The 19,035-nt window shown below is 41.1% G+C and overlaps 1 protein-coding gene across 1 annotated transcript in view; it reads right to left on the bottom strand.

Moving 5' to 3' along the window:
• The window catches only part of gabrr2a (gamma-aminobutyric acid type A receptor subunit rho2a), a 95,007-nt gene that overhangs the window by 2,552 nt on the left and 73,420 nt on the right, over window positions 1–19,035 (bottom strand). Inside the window, 2 exon segments of the mRNA XM_037747184.1 lie at window positions 11,563–11,771; window positions 15,197–15,349. Coding sequence (XP_037603112.1) covers window positions 11,563–11,771; window positions 15,197–15,349 — 362 coding nt within the window.

The following is a 19,035-nucleotide window of genomic DNA, read 5'->3' as shown; positions in this document are numbered from 1 at the left end:
AGCATTTATTCACCGACAGTGTAAACTGCTCACACACGGCACTGCTACATTCACAGTTACTATAACGTTACTGACTACTTCATATTCACAATTTTCTAAACCAGCTGGTCAGTGTAGTTTTTATGAAACATTTCTCAATCAGGAGGAAATAGTGCATTTGTTGGGGACTATTTTCAGTGGCGGATTAATCCATATTTAATGTTCTAGTTTTTACAGCAGGATGGTGTGGATTGATTTGCTGACAATAAGAAAAATGTAGGACATCACCATATCTTTTTAAATGGTTTACAATAGTTTAATTAACACATTTTTGATGTATAAACCTTTTTCTGGTTTTCTAGTTTCTGGCAAACTGAGAATCATAATCCTTAGAAATTTAATGTTGCTGCTCACAAATAATTCATAGCTTGTTACCATGATTTTTGGACTTACTTGATCGAGTAAAATGAATAATGAACACAGACGAGCCCTTTCAGGAGTGTTAAGTGTGCAGTATATGTAATGAGTCTCTTCATTCCCTACAGAAATCATACAGTACTATGGAGCCAGATCAGTCTCAATATTAATGAATGAACGCAGATGGATTCCTAAATGTATTTTGTGAGTTATATATGAATAACTCCTTTACACTTCTTTTCACAAAACTATTTTTTCTTATTCTGTTAGCTACTGCTAAGTGGTGAACGTGTTCAAACTTTTCCTCAGATACTGAGCCAGAAATCTCCCCTTCAGTAACACTTACATACTCCAAACTTTCCAATTTCATTCCAATCTATATTCTGAAGGTATTTAGAGAGGGGTTTGTTAATTTATCAATCTTAGCCTGATTTATACGACATTTTAATCGTGAAAACATGTCAACAGTATTTTCTGATTTATGTAGTGATAAAAAGAGATATCCTAAATTCCCCTCTCCCTCACTGGAAAACAAGGCTTATCATCATTGAAGGCCATCTCCATGCAGTGAGATATCGGGATGAGATTCTGCAGTCAGTGGCGATCCCATATCTTCACAATCTGGGACCTAACTTCATCCTCCAAGACGACAACGCTCACCCCCACAGAGCCAGGGTTATCACAGACTACCTCCACAATGTGGGAGTAGAGAGAATGGAACGGCCTGCCAAGAGTCCAGACCTCAACCCAATTCAACACTTGTAGGATCAGCTTGGGCATGCTGTACGTGTTAGAGTGACCAACACAACCACGCTGGCTGACCTGCAACGAATCCTGGTTGAGGAATGGAACGCCATCCCACAGCAACGTGTGACCAGGTTGGTGACCAGCATGAGGAGGAGGTGCCAGGCTGTTGTGGCTGCGTATGGATCTTCCACCGCTACTGAAGCTCCTGACGGTGTATTAAATTAATAAAGTTTAAAATTGCTAATATGTCTTGTTTGTTCCTTGTTACTGATAGAGAGTTCAATCATCCAATCCACCAAACAACTCAAAACAAGAGTCAACACCAACAGGAGAATACACTGTTTACCATTGGCAGAGCATTTTGGCAAATGTTTCTTGGGCGCTCCCCACATAATCAGCTGTGCTGCTCATCCCACAAATGCATGATCCTTACAAGTTGGACATCATTGCGAAGGTAAATAAACAGGCTTTCCGATGATGTAAAATACAATGACCATTAGCATTGTAACAACAGAGAAATAATCCACCAAACACAAGTTTACCAACTTTGTTTTTTCCAGTTTATATTGTTTGTTAGGCACTAAATACAGCACCGCTGCATGCGATGCACGCACTTAACGGCTATCGGTTTAAAAAATAAATAAAAATTAGCATCCTAGTTTAGAGCTGATGTCATGCTAACAGTATAGCCCCATATTGTAACCTCCTAAAGCATTAACACTTTTTTTCAAAGTTGTCTGTAATAGTTCAGAATCACGACTCCGTCAACATAAAAAAATCACTCACAAACTGATTTTTGAACCCACGTGCTTACCACTTATCACATGGGCCTATCTCCATCACAGGGTCAGTTAAATGGATGACTCTTCAAAAATGTGTGGTCAGATGACCAATTTTGTCTATGGTTGCCTAGAAACAACGGGTGGCTCAACTTCACCACAGGCTCAAATCAGCCCACTCCCCCCTACAGGGCGCGGTGTCACACATACGCACACAGAGACAGACCTGCCAGACGTCAGGCGCACCGGTGCCACCAATGCAAATGTTTACTTGCACTAGACAGATAAGCGACCAAAATGGTTGCACTCTGGAGCCCTGTTATGTGCATTGAAAAATATTTTTTGTGGAGAGAGTCAATCATATATATAAATATATAAAAAATTGTGAATCACTCTGTGTGCATTCATTAATATTGAGACTGATCTGAATATCAAACAGCAGTGGACACTGATTCACTCATAGTGCCAGACCTCCTATCGTGTACTCAACAGCCTGGGCTCACGGAAATGAACTTTAACATCAGTACCGACATCCCCAGATAACCCAACAATTCCACCTGTTTGTTCACTGTTTCTGTGAGAGAAATTTGACATTAAAATATCAGAAATAAAGCAGCATTTTTAAAATGAGGCTGGCATAAGCAAAGTAAGTTTGCTGTTTTTAATGACCCACAAACAAGGTGAAAAATACTACAGGCAACAAGTACAATAGACCCCATGATGCCCATTCCCTCTGTCATATTTACCTAATAATGATAATGAAACCAAAACTTTTATATTTATTATTTATTACTGTAATATAAATTCTGAATCAGTTTAATGGCCATTTGTGTCCATTAGCAAATTCCCCAAACTGCTTTGGTGGCTTAGTGAACACGATCTCCGGTACATTCATTCTTTAATGCTCATTATCTTTTACAGTTGCATGCACTCCCTGCTGAATGCTGTGGAACCCAAGCTTACTGTGTGTGTATATTAAATATTATTATATATATTATAAAATGTATACATGTTTTATTTTTTTATCCCAAAATATAACAATTTTTACATTAGCGCTGGAAGTTAAGGGGGCATATCGTGCTCATTTCCAGGTTCATACTTATATTTTGGGTTTCTACTAGAACATGTTTACATGCTTTAATGTTAGAAAGAAACACATTGTTTTTCTCATCCTGTCTGTCTGAATATCCCTGTATGCACTCTCTGTCTGAAACACTCCGTTTTAGCGTCTGTCTCTTTAAGACCCTGTTATGCTCCCCCTCCTTCTGATCATGCTGATCCTGTCTCATGCCTAATCTTGAGGTGCTTCTCATTTCATAATTTTTCGCCTCCTCGTCTCCTCGCTCCTCGATCCTCCGGCTGTGACCCTGAAATCGATCTCCGTCCTCCATTTTGAAGGACGTCCCAATTCATAAAATGCGCATCGAGGAGCGAGGATGGAGGAGCGAGGAGGCTTGCTGGAGGACCTATGAGCGAGGATACGCCAGTGCATCCTCCAGTGTCTCCTCCACGGAAGTTTATCACCCGACCGACACGCCCCCCTTATTGGATATCAGTTATTGATTGGACGCTGCGCCGATCAGGACTGATCTGATACATCAACATCACTGCAGTTTTATACCGGAGTGAAGACAGATCACAGATTAAAAGATTTAGAGTTTAGTTGTCTTCTGATTCACCATCAGTGTTAATTGAAGGTGTGAACAACAGACGGACCATGTGATGGTAAAGTGATCCAGCAGCAGAAGGACCTGCCAGCAGCTCTGTTTCACACACCGTCACTGAAGGAGTCTTGACACTGAAAGGGGTTTCATAAACCTGACAAGAACAGACCTCAATCAACTTTCTTCAATTCATTAGAAAGAATTTTCTTTTGATCATCTGTTATTTCCCCTGTTAACTTTTATTAAGGATCCAGTTAAAGTCAGAGAGAGAAGGAGAGTCTCTCTTTTACACCTTTTTACATCATTTATCCTCATTTCCATTCAGTCCTGTGAGGCTGATAATTCCTGAGTGTCGGGTTTGATATGAGTTATATCATTTCACTTTTCCCTCAAACATTCAGCTTTATAAATAACTTCTACTGTCAGAATATCAATAACTACAGACGCTAATAATGAATAAATAATATAAAGATATTGATCCAGTAGAGATGGTTCCTGGTCCTCTAAGCATGACTCAGTCCACAGTAGAAATACAGACTGCAGCTGTTATTCATGTGCAGGTGTTTGTTAAACAGAGAGAAACACTGCTGCTCTGATAACTCTGTTTCTTTATTAGTATTAGATCAGTTCAGACATAAACAGCTGTTAAAGCTGACTGACAGCTGATCCAGCTGTGATCAGCTGCTGCTGTCATCAGAAACGGACGTCGCTTCATGTGACGCTTCAGAGGAAACGACGTCTCATGTCTCCCGTGGGTGGGACTAAGACGCGAGGAGAGGAGTCGAGGAGAGGACTCAAGCCGTATAAAAGCACAAATGGGAAAGACCCTTGGTCTGTGTTTCTTCTCTCCAGGTGTGGCTGCTCTCTCTTGATTGGGAATCAATAAAAAGGGGGATGGGATTTGGGATCACTGGCCTGGCAGCAGCAGCAACAGAATAGTGACCACATGTAGTTTTTGTTGTTTAGTTCTTTATCTTTTCTGGTGAGTCCGGTGGTCTAGTTTTTGGTGTTTTGTTTCTGTTTGTCAGGGTTTAGTTTGGGGTTTTGTTGTTCAGGGGTAGAGGGAAGCACCCGCCGGCTCTGTAAGAGCTGGGTTGCGTTCGAATAGTCCTTTTTGCTTAGGAAGGTTCCTAACTGAGTGAAATGACCCGGAAGTACCTCAGTAGCAGCCATGATAAGAGCCGTTCGAACTCACCAAAAGTTAAGGAAAGGAGCTTCAATGTTTCCTTTATTAACTCCTTTAGCATAGGATACACTGGAGCATCCTTTACCAAAGGAAACGAGAGAATAACATCCCACAATTCCTTGCAGCCGTAGCATGTAAAGCGACGCACCATTCGGCCGTTCATAATAACAAACTATATGCTTATCTTGTATATTACTTTCATACGCTCATACACTAATTGGGATTCATGTTAATATGAGGGGACAGTGGACAACCATTTTTGTTTCACTTTATTTTTAATTAATTATTTATTTCGAACATGTAACAAATACCTCCAGTAAAAAACAAAACAAGAATAAACTGACTGAACAGTAAACAACCAATTAACAAATAATCAACATAAATTCATATTACGAATATTTCGAAAAGAAGTTGGAAGAAGTCCAGCCTACACTTACAGTATATGGTCCAACCCCTTCTCCATAACTTGAACAATTAACTCAATATTTATCATATATTCCTGTTTATTTCAATTCCAACCATGGTAATTAAGTGATATTTTTCCACGTTAGGTCAGATGATGAGATTATATGATGATAGAGTGTTCCAGCAGCAGGAGGAGGAGGAGCTGTGTTATCTCTCTTTCACACACCGCAGGTGAAGGAGTCTGTCACTGAAAGACCTATTCAATAACGCACGGGGAGAAGCAGCGCCTTTTGTAGTCCATCTTCAGAACATTGTAGTTTCACCACGGCAGACTGACGTCACTAACATCCGCCGCCGTCGCATCATGATGATGGAGTCTAGTGAAAGAGCAGTCGGATTCTCCTAACACCGCTGTTGTCTTTTCTAACTCCTTCTTAATTCTCCTTCTCATCTTCCTTGACCTCATGACGTTTTCCACTGAGGTCAAGGAAAAGTGGTTAGGAAAAGACGTTAGGACGTAATTATTTGACTATTCGAACGCAGCCCTGGGCTGAGGTGGCTTCCCCTCTTTTGTTCCTTTTTGCTGGCTCACCAGTTTAGTTAGTTATGGGTAAAACTTTAGGGGTTAGTTTGGTTTTTACTTAACTTAGCTGTTTGGTTACTTATTGGTCAACTATATCTGTGTTGCACTTAAATAAAAACTTGTATATTTTTGAAAACTCTTGATTCGTGGGATTTTCTCTGGGTCGTAACAGACCCCCTCCTGAAAAGGCCCAGTCTGCTCTAAATGGCTTCCGAGAAAAATATGGTGCACCTTTGCAAAGGTAGTTCTCAAGCTGTGGGCGGTATATATTCTAATGAGCCTGCATGTGATATAGGAAGGGGAGCCACATCTGCAGCCAGTTCACACAAAAAGCTGTATAAATGCAACAATAACGCACAAGGCGTTTAGTGTGCAATAAGTACGCCTTTCTTGATTTCCGCTTGTCAATTGTACGCCATGTATCCTGTACTGACTGCAATGTGAACGCATCTGCGTATAAATGCTACGGTAAGAGTTAGTAACACATAAGCAAGAAAGACCACATATGGTGGGCAGGTGGTTTAGGTGGATGGGTCTTAGTTACATACTTATGTTAAGCCTAACCATGACGTTTTTCCTAACCTAACTAAGTGGTTTTCTTGCCTGACCCTAACTGTGGATGTTAGTGTGGCGTACAAATGACACGCAAAAAGGCTAAATGCGTACTCATGACCTGCGAATGTCCGTGTAATGTTGTTCATGCGCCTACCCGTGAGACTGGGTTGAAATCTGAATGGCTTGTTGAGATCACATGTTTTCTGATCCTTAGACAGCCCACAAAAACTGACTGGGTTGTCTGAGTTCACAGTTTGTGGGTTGGCAGGAACTCCAGATACCCAGATGGGGCAACAGGCGATCAGCCCCACTTGCACATCAAATTTGTGCCGTCCGCTTTACTTGCCAAAGACAATGCATATTCTTGTTTTCCCACACTCGGGGCACTTGACATTATGAGCGTGGGGCTCTGGCAGCGGCGGTAGTGTACAGTAGATGTGGCGGCCGGTAGCTCCTATGAACTTCGCTACATCTTTTTGTCTTTATTACTGGAGCATGTATGGCCTATGACAGAGATACACTGTGAAGTGTTCAAAGCACTTAACTGTGTGTTTCCAGTTACCAACTTGGATTTTAAAGCCACAGAAATTGTACTGGAAAATACAACTGCGGAGCAATGGTTTAAACCAGCCATTCTCAACCAGCGCTCTGCGGCCCACCGGTGGGCCGCAGAGCGCCATCTAGTGTGCGCGGAGGCAGTGGGTACCAGATTATTGTTTTATATTATTATTTAGCAAAGTGAACGGTAAAACCTAAAGGAGGTAAGATGCCAGCTGCCGTAAAACCAAGCCTATTGAAGGAGGCTGAGGACACGGGCGGACACGATGTCTCTGTATTGGTATAAACACATGCGCAGTGTAACTGGAGCTGCGGTCGTGCGTGCGATCGGCTCAATTTCGGCGAGTGCAGAGCAGATATTACTGCGCATGTGCGGTAACCGAGGGCGCGTTGATTAAGTGTGACCCCAACCTCCTTCAATAGGCCTTGTGTTAAATGAACACAAAACATCATCAGGTAGAGACAAAACGTGTTTGCCACTGTTAGCTAGCTAACCGTTCTCGGATGCAGTGAGACAAAATGGATCGGTTTTTAAAGCAAAAAAGTGATGTGGGAGACAACCCTGCGCCAGTAAAAGCTCCGAAGCGTGTGTTGAGGAAATATGACCCTGTTTCAGAAGACATAGCTCTCTCCACTGTGTTGGAAAATGACTGATGGAACTATCAGCAGACAGCAGCCTGAAGCTTCTAGCTCACACAAGTAGACCTTGCTTCATTCTGGATACTGGCTGCCAGTCAATATCCCTCTTCTGTCAAAACGGGCAATCAAATTTCTGTTGCCTTTCACCACCACTATTTATGTGAGTCAGGGTTTTCCATTGTGGACTGTCACAAATCAAAGGCAAGGAACAAACTGAAAGCAACTTTGATGCTACTCTGCGTGTCAGCCTCCCACCCATCCCACCACGACTTGATCTCATTATTTCCCAGAGGCAAGCCCAAGTGTCTCACTGAGGGTAAGCAGAATATGTATTTTGGTCTTTACAGCTGACAGTGACATAACACATATCTACAGCCCAGTTTATTATTTGTTGTATAAACATGTTAGGTTTTTTACTCATTTATTTGGGAAGGTGGTCCTCGGAAATGTTTTGACAATCACAAGTGGGCCTTCAGTTGCAAAAGGTTGAGAACCCCTGGTTTAAACTGTCTCTATGTAGCTGCTTAACACTGGTGTCATGTATACCTCCCACGCTGCTGCTCTCAGCCTGCTGGAACCCCACCACCTCATCCTCTCTACTGTGGTTTCATTAATCACACTTAGAAAGAATTTGCTGTAGCAGCACCCAAGAGAGACCTTTCCCGCCAAACAAAACTACAGTATGTAGTCAGTTGTACAACTTTTGTCTTTTGAAAATCTGTCTTGTAAGAGACAAGTCTGAAAAGTGGACTGCAGGACTGTCCCATTAATATCCCAGTTATTGGGTTTTAAAGGGACTGTGTGTAACTTCTTACACGTATAAATCAATCCGGGTCGGTGTCCCATGCGCGCTTGCGTGTGGCTACGCTGTTCAGACTCAGACTCCAACACAAACTGCAGTGAAACACCAAAACCTCTTGGTTGTATCTAGTGAAGCCCGTCTGTTAAACAGTGTTGGCCGCAGTCGGAGGACGCGGGGGAGACCGTAGCTGTTGGTCTCCAGGAACCGGAGTCTCTGCTGTACTCTGCTCCTCTGCTTGCCTTCCTCACACACCACGCGCATTCTCGCTCTCTCGCTCCACCCTACACGTGCATGCGCGCACACTCCACACTGCACACTGCAGAAGAGTTAGTTAGCTCTGAGAATATCTAGTGGAATGTACAGTGACGTTTGTGCAGAAATAACTGCTGCAGCTCCTCCAGACACAACAGAGGTTTCCCGTGTCTTGTGAATGACGGGGCTCCGCAGAGAGAAACGTTATCGTCTCCGACCAAACTCCGGCGTCTCCCCCCGTTCCCTTCCGGCCGCGGTCGGGAGGCTGAGGCAGGAAAAGCCAACACTAGGATCAGCATTGATTCATTGGAGAGACCTTCGTCTGGTCAGCTAACATTACTGCCAAGCAGCTGAAATATAGAGGTGATATTGTGCTTTTAGCTGACGTGTGTCCTCCTCCACTGTTTTGAGCGATGCTCGCTCACAATCAGGTAGCGCGTGCACCACGAAGCTGAGCGCGAGCAACAGGACGCTGACTTTCGTTGACTTAACGGCCACAGGTGTCGCTGTTACAACCAATTTCTGAAACAGTCCCTTTAAGGACATTTAATGTACACTATGACAAAGATGTGTCATACTATACTGAACCATTCTGAAAGGAATGGGGAATTATTTTTTTTTTTTTATAAATTAAAAATTAAAGTTACACCATAGGATTGCAGAGCTTGACTGTAAAATGTATTTTGATTGACATGCAAAGCAACAATCCACATAGCCTGCATTGCTTTGCTGCAACAGGAAGCAGAAGCCCATTGTGTGCTAGAACGAAAATGCCAGTCATTGCTGCAACAACGTCTTGTGTTTGTGGTGTTTGCAGTTTCAATTCTGTGTGACAGCTCCCATTTCCAGAGTTTATGTGTACCGTTGCCATCGCGGCTGTTGTTGCGGGCTAACTTCCGTATTAACTAAACCGACTTACGGAAAGTTGCAGACTAACTGAGGTGAGGATCTGCAGTAACGTTACCAAACAAGCAGAGTAGTAACGTTAGCAAACACAGAGAGACGGAGTAAATGAGTAACATTTAACAACTTAATGCTTCATCCACACACTCTGGTCACAGCGGAGGAAAGCACAGTGCTGCATTAAAGCATGGTGGAATTAGCATGCTAGCTAGCGTACAGCCGGCTAGTTAGCTAGCTTGCTAATTCCCGCCACGCTTTAATGCTACACTGGTTACAGACAATGAGCCAAACAGCAGGCTGGTGGCCAGTGGCAGAGCTGGTGTAATGGTTCCTCCGCCTCCTCACTCCCACCACTCCGGAGAAGGACAAGCTACCGGCGACAAGACTTTACGGCCCTCTGATGTGTGTTGTCACCAATAACAACTAACAACAATCACCATTTTCTTATATACCAGTCAAATGACCACGGGAAACAGTCCAATGTCCATTCTATTCCTATTCTATTTCTATTATTCGCTGTAAAATGAGAAAGTTTGTGACCCGGCCGCCATGTTGAAAACAGTTGAGCCAAAACCAAACTTTCTCATTTTACAGATAAACAGTAAGCTAAAATATGTTTCTGAAAACATCTGATTTGAGAAATAGACGTCACAGTTTGAAGTTTCATGAGGCTGTGATTATCCTAGAGGTCACCACAGGTCATTTTATACAGGGAGGTCAATGAAATGTCTCCTATGGGGACCAACATCATCACACATGAATACAGTTGGGCTCATTGGATCCATCAGAGTCTCAGCTTTACAGTGATACCCAATTTATGGAATTCAAGACTGTTTATGGACCCCAGTATGCAGAAATATTCAAAAGTAGTGCTGTCAATCGATTAAAATATTTAATCGCAATTAATTGCAAATTAATCACACATTTTTTATCTGTTGAAATTGAACCTTAAAGGGAGATTAGTCAAGTATTTAATCATCTTATCAACATGGGAGTGGACAAATATGCTGCTTTATGCAAATGTATATATATATTTATTATTGTAAATCAGTTAACACACAAAACAATGACAGATATTGTCCAGAACCCTCACAGGTACTGCATTTAGCATAAAACATATGCTCAAATCATAACATGGCAAACTGCAGCCCAACAGGCAACAACAGCTGTCAGTGTGTCAGTGTGCTGACTTGACTATGACTTGCCCCAAACTGCATGTGATTATCATAAAGTGGGCATGTCTGTAAAGGGGAGACTCGTGGGTACCCATAGAACCCATTTACATTCACTGATCTGGAGGTCAGAGGTCAAGGGACCCCTTTGAAAACGGCCTGACAGTTTTTCCTCACCATAAATTTAACGTAAGTTTGGAACGTTATTTAACCTCTTTTGGTTGGTACTGAAGGATTCTTTAGGTTTTCTAGTTTCATATGATATCAGTATCTTCACTCTAGTTTTAAAACTGAGCCGCCACAACCTCCAAAAGATCGATTACATTAATGCGTTAAAGAAATTAGTGGCGTTAAAACAAATTTATGTCAACTCATTATTATGGCGTTGACTTTGACAGCCCTACTTTTTACATAAACACAGATTTCACAGAACCTCCAGTCATGAAACGTATTGGAAAAGTGGTGGAAGTCTATTAGCCAAACTGTGTATGAAGCCTGAGGGAGAGAGGGTTGACCAGGGAGCCCTGATGGTTATAGTAGTCAGGGACTTTTAACAGTGTGTGTAGTGAGTTCCTTTATTCATCCAAAACCAGATCAGTTATTCTAGTTCAACAGGCTAACTGTTTCAAACAGAATTGTTGAACATACTTTACCAATTTTCTCAAACTATCCAGTTAACTGCTGAATACAAACACTGTGTTTCTCACTGTTTCACTGCTGCTCTGGTCGTTCTGGATGTATCCAGGCAGCCTGACAGATGCTGCTGTAAGTGAAATAGCACAAAGTGGCTGGAGCTTTTGGATTCTCTGAACAGCTGAAGGGACTGGCCTGGCTCATGGGCAGAGACAGACGGATGCCTCTTTTATTAATATTGCATGCCAGTTTGGAGTTTTTTTCACACAGCACCCGGCAGAAACCAACCTGAGACCGTGCCCGCTCTCTCATCTTGCGCTCTCGGCGGTCCTGGACGGTGGACAGGTAGTTGACGGCGGCGTACTCCAACACAGATAAGAAGACAAAGACGAAGCTGACCCACAGGTAAATGTCCACCGCCTTGATGTAGGACACCCGGGGCATGGACGCATTGACTCCAGTGATGATGGTGGACATGGTCAGCACTGTGGTGATGCCTGGACACAGGATACACAACGTTCTAATCACACGACAGGAAATGGGTCTGAATCTGAGTTTGTCTATTTTTATTACTCTCACAGTGTACACACAGTATAACGGGCTGCTCTGGATCAGGAAGATGACCCAGCTGAAGCAATAACATGACTACTTCTACAATATGATGCAATGTGGACCAACAGCATTGCAATGAATACTCCTCTGTGAGGCTCCCAGTTAGCATGCTCTCCAACACTCCCAGGTTAGAAGGTATCAGTGGTGGAATAAGTACCAAGAACTTTTACTCAAGTAAAAGTAGTAATACCACAGTTTAGAAATACTCTGTTACAAGTAAAAGTCCTGCATTCAAATGTATACTTAAGTAAAAGTACAAAAATATTGGCATCAAAATATACTCTAAGTACCAAAAGTAAAAGTACTCATTATGGCCCATTTCAGAATTATAAATATTGTATTACTAGATTATAAATAGGGCTGTCAATCGATTAAAATATTTAATCACAATTAATTTCATGATTGTCCATAGTTAAAATAAACATTTTCTTATCTGTTCTAAATGTACCTTAAAGGGAGATTTGTCAGGTTTTTAATTCTCTTATCATGACTTATGACTTGCCCCAAACTGCATGTGATTATCATAAAGTGGGCATGTCTGTAAAGGGGAGACTCGTGGGTACCCATAGAACCCATTTACATTCACTGATCTGGAGGTCAGAGGTCAAGGGACCCCTTTGAAAATGGAAATGACAGTTTTTTTCCTGATCAAAATTTAGCGTAAGTTTGGAGCGTTATTTAACCTCCTTCATGACCAGCTAGTCTGACACGGTTGGTACGATGGATTCATCAGGTGTTCTAGTTTCATATGGCTTTTTTCTGTGATGATACATCAAATATATTTTCTGATTGCACTTTGTATAATAATAATCTAAATCTGAAAAATAACCACGTAAGTTATCAAATAAATGTAGTGCAGTAAAGAGTGTATAGTAGTATAATAGTGCTTAGTGTTGTATGAGCTGTTGATAGTACGAGTGACTCGTACCATACCATGCTATAGTGGAGACGATAAGGACAGCTGCTGAGGGCAAACTGCAGCAACTTCAACAGGAAGATTGGTAACAGAACTCCATTACTTTTTCTCTAATTCTGTCGCCCACATCTGTCAGTGATGGTGTATGATATCACTGACTGGTGTGATGTGGATATGAGACACTCTACAACAGAACAATAGAGCATCTAGTAGCTACAGGCTTTAGCACACATCAGCCATGCTGTGTACGTTCACATTATACTTGACGCCTGTAGCGCACACTGGACGCACCACACACACAGAAAAATTAGTCAAGGTATGGTACAAGGATAGGCTGATCTGGGAAACAATTGTGATGAAAGTTGACAAGTGTGGACACTTGGAAATAAGAAGTGGAGTATTGTGGCACAGTTAACATGAAGAGCCAGCAGGCCGTACTGTGGCTTTACATAAGAAACAATAGATAGCACGATTGGTGGATCTTGTTGGGTCTCTAAACTATGGTGTACGGTCTAGACGACCTGCTCTATATATAAAGCGTCTTGAGATAACTTCTGTTGTGATTTGACACTATATAAAAATAAATTGAATGAATTGAATTGAATGTTGTGACACGTCACACGCCACCAGTATGTTTGGCCTTAAGGTGTTTTTCTGTAAACCAGTGGTTCTCAAACTCTTTCTGTCATTCCTCCATTTGGAGGGAGAAGTGTTTTCTTGTGTTCACCATCACCTATCCCATTACTATGGTACAGGGTACAGGGCACTCCGTCAGTCAGTTTGAAGGAGACAGACACAGATCTCCCTCATGTGCTCTGTCTATTTCTGTTCGACACAATATACAAATGAAACTGTAACTTTTCCGAAAATAATAATAATAATAATAATAATCTGTTGGTTTCTTCAGATGACAAACATAACTAATAATGTTTTGAGAAGAAATAAGTTTGCCTGATGATAATTTCCTCTAGTTTATTCAGTCGGTAGTCCCTGTATGTTTAATAGGTTGGTAGGGTGAGACGTGACTGGGATGTAATGTTTCTAAAGGTCTTCTTCATTTGTTGGGTCTCATACTGTCAGCTGCCACAGTTTTCAGACATAAAATACACACTACCTCTCCTCATCTCCCACCGCCTTCATTATTATTTATATTTATATAAATGTAATTTATGGTGCGGTTGGATTGCTGCTAGAACGCCCCGTTAATAGAGGTGCGTGAAGGAGAAAAAACTGTTTCTAACCGGTGAAAATGTTGTTTTTCGTCATACTTTCAGATGAGCACATCGTCTTGTTTGTCTCCGAAGCACCGTCTGTTTTTCTTTTTGTCCCTGTCAAATATCTGTCCGTTGTGTAAACCTACAGACTACCTGTCTGAGTGAACACCATCGCTACCATGGATGTACCATGTTTACTGTTCCACTGTGAAAAAGATTCAGACGTCAGAACATTCATTCCGCATCACATTGTCCCGCGGTCACGTGCACCCGACCTGTCATGCCTCTGTGCCCCACTAGGGGGGCGCGCCACACAGTTTGAAAACCACTGTTGTAAACTAACTAACTAAAAGTCCATGGGGACTTGATGGAGTGTTAGGGAGTTGTTGCATCTTTGAATATAATGATTGTAAACAAATATTTGGAATTTTTTTATGAATAACAATGAAGATGGTAAAACTCTTTTTTTTAATTGTCAACAGATTCCATGAAAGGACTTAAACCAACAATATGACTCTTTTCTCTGTCTCTTTCTGACTTCCCTACCCTGTTTGGCTCTCACATAAACAAACACATACATCTTTAAATACAGATCACTAATATAAAGTTTCATTTTGTTTTTTAAACACTCATTTGAGTCATTTCCTCAAACAGCTGCTCAACGTAGTTTTTAGCAGACGTTACTCCAACAGGAGGAGATGTTACATTTGTTGGGGACTATTTTCAGCGGTCGACTAATCCACATTTGGTGCTCTAGTGAGTATTAGTGGCAGCAGGATGGTGTGTGTGGGAGTGAGATATAATTGGGATTGGGATATAATTATATATTGCAAATAGGAGAAGATAAAAACAAAACAAAAGGCAGTAAAGATATCAAAAAGGATTTTGTAAAAATATCCCATCCTAACAGCTGACGTTAATAAGAGCGATGAGATGAGCCACGAGAGGATCTCAGCGAGGGGGAAAACAAGTACAGCAACAGCCCCAACACAGAAAATAATTCAAAAAAAAAGTGAGAGTGGTAGCGCGTGGGAGGTTTGTGTGTTCACACATGCATGTGTGTGTTCCCAATTGGTGGAGCCATGTCACAGCTAGCTTTCATCATTTTACAGACAGATTTTCCTCCGGCACGCACAATCTCTTCAAAGGACATTTGACAAGAGTTCTTTTTTCTTCTTACCCAGGGAAACTCTGGCCGGCACAGCCCGGCGGTCGATCCAGAACGACACCCATGAAAGCATCACCATGAGCGTGGCGGGGAAGTATGTCTGCAGCAGGAAGAAGAAGATGTGGCGTCTCAACGTGAAGTTGATGTAGAGACGATTGTACCAGCCTGCAAATAACAGCAAGAGACGGGGTGGAACACTCGACAAAGTAGAAACAGGTCACACAAAACGTTGTCAACATTTCCCATGGGGTTTCATTTCCTGCATTTAAGAAATGTGCTCAACTTATACAGAGTATTCTAAATCCTTATTATTAGTATAATATGTGATTGATGTAATGACATGTAATCTATGTAATGATGTCAAACTACACAGAGTTCTTAAAAGGTGCTGGAGCATAATCTGTGACCTTTGACCTCTAATATCAAAGTATACATCCATCAAATGAACCTCTCATGCCCTAAAAACCCACCTAAAATAACTTGTAAATAAAATAATCTATACCATGGAGATTACAATGGAGAAGCAATACAAAGAAGAGATTTTGTATCCTTGCCTAGTATAAAATATGATCCAGTATATAAAGTTGCAACTGAATGTATTCTGCTACTCTTTGACTACAACTGTAACTATACATTTGATGAAAATACACTAAAATATAACATTTATCATACAATTTCAAACATGTGCAATCGTATTATTTTTTTAATTATTATTTTTTAAGATTTTATTGTTTGAAAGGGATGTGAAATTAATCCATATTTTGTTGTCTTCATGTCAAGAAGGCGACAGCCGGGCAGTCCACGAACATGATGTCACTGTGACTACGTCCACTTCTCATACACAGTCAGTGGTTTTACCCCTAAACTTTAGAGCAGTTCACCTCTCACAGTGAGGTCATTTAATTCAACCTTTTAAGACTCACTTCAGTTCCCTTGCTTATCCTAACTGTTGTTTTATTCTGTTTTGATTCTATTTTGTTGATGTCCTGCCTCTTTCACAATTCCTTTGAAATGCTTCAAGGGCTGTGTGTATAAATCTTCACTTACTTTGCATCAAGTCACAAAATGCATGTGTCCATTCCACTTTAAATCCCTGCTACATACATGCCATTACATCAAAAGTATTTCTGTGTAGTACCTGAACTGCACTTTTATGTACTTTGCAACTTTATCAAACTATATCTAAATGATAGCCATGCACTCACGTTACACTATTGAATTACAGTATTTCCACTTGTTAATGCAATTCTTGCAATATATATTATTATAATTATTGTAACATAGCAAATAATAATCATGTCAACAGTAAAATCCAAACCTAAAAAGTGACTGATGATGTGACTGTTGATAGGGGAATATTTACTAAACCTACAGCTATTTGCTATCAGGTGTGCAACGTTTTGCATCACTATAATTTCTCTACTTAGCTGGTTGTTTGCTAGATGTAAATTTGTACAGCCTCCGTTCATCTGATTTGCATAAAATGTTGCCAATTAAGATGTGATGCTGGCTGAAACATTTTGCACGTCTGGAAAGAAATTGTTTTATGCTGCCGAGCTCGGAGTATCGGTTGAGGAGATGGCAGTCTGTAAAGCAGCCAGTGTGTATTCGTAAGAGGAAGGTAGTTTAAACCCTTTTAAACTAATTTGACAATATTCTTGCTGTGAGTGTGAACAGATTGGTGCAGGCCTACTTTAAGTGTTTGACTGGCTGCTGAACTGGACTGGACCTGTTGGGAGCTGTTAAAAGTCAGGAAAACACACATTGAGTCAGGAGAGAAAATGTCAAATCATTGTCTTGTGTTTAAGCTACTACAACTTGACGTTATATACATATTTTGATTCAATGCAGTATTTTTCTCTGATAAAACAGTTCTATAGATTTTCCCCAGATAATACATTTCAGACTTTCTCTCTCTCTGCCTGTTGGCAGTGATAAATCAGGTTCACCCCTCCACCCTGAGGACACTTACAGTTAATGCTGCTCTAATCAATATTTTGATATTGTGGATCAATGACTATGTGTGATGGGAGGCTGCTTTTAGTTATAAACCCACAGATAATTATCACCAACTCTGCAGTTCCAACACAGTCTAAATAAATAATGATCTAACTAGTAATAATAAAGGTCCTAAATGATGTCAAATTGCACAGTTTTAAGTCAAAAAACATTAAATTTTCTAGGGATGGGACCCCCAAACCCAGTATCTCCTAGTATCTTTGATTCACTGTAGAGATTCAGCATGTGTCTGTGTATAATATGTACGAGCATCCTGACTGGGATCTGAATGATACCCTACTATAGGCTACAGATAACACAGGAAAGCACTACTGTGACCAGGTGTTCCACTTTACGAGGGACTGCACAGCATTTTTCTCCCTTGTCCCACGTCCCACATATTGAGACAATGTCCCATATTTTCATTGTCTCTAGTTTTTGGAAGTCAAACCGCTGCAGGACAGACGCTTCTCTAAAATCTGTCTTTTATCCTGTTGGCTGTGAAGGAAGCAGGAAAGCTGTCATCATCACGGCGCTGTGTTTGCTGTCAAACTGAGCACACGTCGGTCGAGTTCAGGTTCACATTTCACCGTCTTTGCTACGCTATGCCCAACGGAGAAATACACGAGTCACCGCAAAGTCCATAACTCTGCAGATTTAGGAGGAATATGATGGAAACTAACACAAAGAAAAGGAAGATCAGCTACAACAAAGACTGTGAAACTACTTATCAGTGTTTATAAGCTGGTGGAAGGAGATTCTCAGAGTTTTTAGTGAAATTTGTCAGTTATTTTTCTATTTCACACAGCGGGAATATGACATGAAAGGACACAGTTCATGTGAATCTCACAAGACTCAAAAGGAGACATGCCGATCTCTGGATGCATCCGGACATTAAAGCATAGAGATGTTACGAGATGAGGGGCAGAATAGAAATGTTTATTATTTAAGTTAGATAGACATTATATCAGAATTATAGACTACCTCTCAGCCTTGGTAACGTGTCCCACATTGTCCCACACAAACATACTCTTTGTCCCACATTTGGTTTGTTGGGATCTGGTCACCCTAGAAAACACTTTAACTATTAACACTAATCACACCACCTTAACCCTAGAATGTTCCAGTGTGAATATTATTGGAGTATTATGGGCCTCCTATAGAAGATTCACAGCCCTAGTATAATAATATAGAAATAACATCACAGCTGATTATAAGTGACACAGTATAACACACTTAAAGACATAATGAATAAACAGGAATAAGACGCAACAGATTGATGATAGCGGTCGATACACACGCCAACATGTAAATAACAGTACTGGCACTTACTAACTAACAGTATATGGCTTATTTCCACTTCAAGCTCTGGTGGTATGTGTTACAATTACTGCTTCTGTTGACCCATCTATCCACCCTGACCTCCCCCTACACTATGTCACTCTATAACAACGTCACCTCATTTTCTGCTATTATAATTCTGAAGGTTTTTTTCTTTTTACTCCAACTCAATGTGACTGTTTAACAGAAGAATCCTTTATAAATATCCTCATTAGAGCCTTGCCAGCCATGGAGCTAAAAATACAACATTAGCCCTGAATGTAGAGCTAGAGGAAAGGTCATGGGGTCAAAGTAGCCTAGATACTTATGTTCAGTGACTGTCGGCCGATACCTGTAAGCACAAATGACTGCAGCCGTGATTCATTTGGAGAAAATAATTGTTATTCACATCATGATATTGTACACAAGAACAATGTCTAACAAGCATCATTTATAAATGATTTAATACAAACACGTCTGAGCTCTTGTTGCCTTAGTCAATCCTGTGTGTGTTTGTGTGTGTGTGTGTGTGT

The sequence above is a fragment of the Sebastes umbrosus genome, chromosome 16 (genome assembly GCF_015220745.1).
Source record: "Sebastes umbrosus isolate fSebUmb1 chromosome 16, fSebUmb1.pri, whole genome shotgun sequence".
NCBI classification, from domain to species: Eukaryota; Metazoa; Chordata; class Actinopteri; order Perciformes; family Sebastidae; genus Sebastes; species Sebastes umbrosus.
This window is presented reverse-complemented; position numbering and strand designations above follow the sequence as displayed.